The 1,725-nt window shown below is 33.4% G+C and overlaps 1 protein-coding gene across 1 annotated transcript; it reads right to left on the bottom strand.

Moving 5' to 3' along the window:
* Positions 1-473: 473 nt before the first annotated feature.
* On the bottom strand, positions 474-1,206 carry LOC141396874 (lectin subunit alpha-like). The gene is made up of 3 exons (XM_073972556.1): positions 1,032-1,206; positions 830-941; positions 474-766 (listed from the first exon to the last, which is right to left on the bottom strand). Exons 1-3 carry the CDS (start codon positions 1,158-1,160, stop codon positions 531-533), a joined length of 477 nt encoding a protein of 158 aa, XP_073828657.1. The 5' UTR covers positions 1,161-1,206; the 3' UTR covers positions 474-530.
* Positions 1,207-1,725: the final 519 nt, after the last annotated feature.

The raw sequence follows: 1,725 nt of genomic DNA, 5'->3' as shown, positions 1-1,725 counted from the left end.
ATATATTCTTAAGTCCTATTTCGGTAGAACTTGCGGTTTCCAAGCAAAATCGTTAGGTTTTCACGAAAACTCCTAAAAATGTAAATTTGAATCGCGATTTATTTGTTCTCATCTATAAACATTGTAGTTTCAGAATCGGCAAAAACTTCCCAGGTGTAAGCACCTTCCATTAAAAATTGTTTCAAGAGCACCGTGTTTTTAGTTATTGCTTCAATTGTGTTGGAGAATTTGGATAAAAATATGGTTCATTTTCAATTTTAAACATCCAAATTTCAAACTTGTATCTAAAATATTGTGATCTCTCTCTATTGAATGTTTACACTTTGTGGCAATATTGCATACAAAATGAACTAAGAACCTTTAAAATAGCTTTACGTAACGCTACACAACATTTTTAGCTTTCATGATTTTTGGTCAAGTTGGGCCCCCCGAAATGAAATCCTTCGTGCGTCCCTGATTTTAATGATCACATGTTTCAGGAAAATAACATTATATATTTTAAAATGTATGACAAACGAAGTTGAGGGCTCTTATTCACATATAAAACCCATTTTGACGGTGCAGTCTTTGTCGTTCCATTTGAAACCATCTACATCGGAAAATATCTGCAAACAGTGTTCATTGCCAGCCACGTTATTTGGTTCGCCTTTCAGCCAATTTGTAAATGTCACACGACCACCATTAGATGACCAATAGAATGCACGATTTAAATCTTTGGCTCGATTATATTCATCATTTGCTCCCATCCAAAAGTTTTTGGGGTTTCCTAATTAAAAATGTTTCATTAATTTTCATAAGTCACACTCCTCCCCGTTATATTGTGACATACCTACATATGATTTCAGTGCATTCAGTAATTCTTCGTTCTTCTTGGCGTGTGGTACTTCAACGAGTTTTCTGCCATTGCGAGCACATTCATGCGATGCCTCAAACCAATTATACTAAATGCAAAAACGATGAAATTTATACTTCCGTGATTTTTAAGTTTTAACTTTTATTCATATTTTGAATCACTTTTATTTAAAACTTGCCTTTTGATCTATTTCAATGTAAAATGCACCTCCTGTAAATGCACGTTCCAATTTAGGAACAGCCTGCACTGATTGCAAAACTACTGTCAATATGCAAAATATCAGAGCAATCACTGTAACGAGTTTCATTTTGACTACGATGTGTTTACGAACAAAACTAAACTAAATAACTTTCGGACCCTAGACTTTTATAGTGAAAACGAGCTAATAAAAGATTACGGAATAACAACAACGAATATTTAGTTTTATAAAAATGTTACAGATGCAGATTTACAGATTTTATAAATTTCATGCAATGCAAAACGTTTACCTATAAAAAAGATAAAATGACAAAGAAAAAATCCCTCTGAACACCCCTAACGTTGACGACTAACACAACTTGTTTAGGGAGAATGACCAGCGATCAGCACCGTACACATTACATACAAAGTTTAGTAAGGTTGGAAAATACATGAACGATATTACCGTTTTACATTAGATGGAATGAAACAGCTAATGGTGAAGAAATGTATTATAGCTGTGGCCTTGTCGTTATGCAAACAACTTCGATGCGATTTATTCCGAGAAATGAAAGTTAGCGATATTAAAAAAAAAGCTGTAAGGAAATATATAATACCCTAGACCACTGTTAATATGTTGTACAAACATTGATCATTATATCCAGCTCGTAAAAAAAATTAATCCAGCTCGTAAA

The sequence above is a fragment of the Musca autumnalis genome, unplaced genomic scaffold (genome assembly GCF_047663935.1).
Source record: "Musca autumnalis isolate F117 unplaced genomic scaffold, ASM4766393v1 scaffold_3, whole genome shotgun sequence".
In the NCBI taxonomy this organism is placed as follows: domain Eukaryota; kingdom Metazoa; phylum Arthropoda; class Insecta; order Diptera; family Muscidae; genus Musca; species Musca autumnalis.
This window is presented reverse-complemented; position numbering and strand designations above follow the sequence as displayed.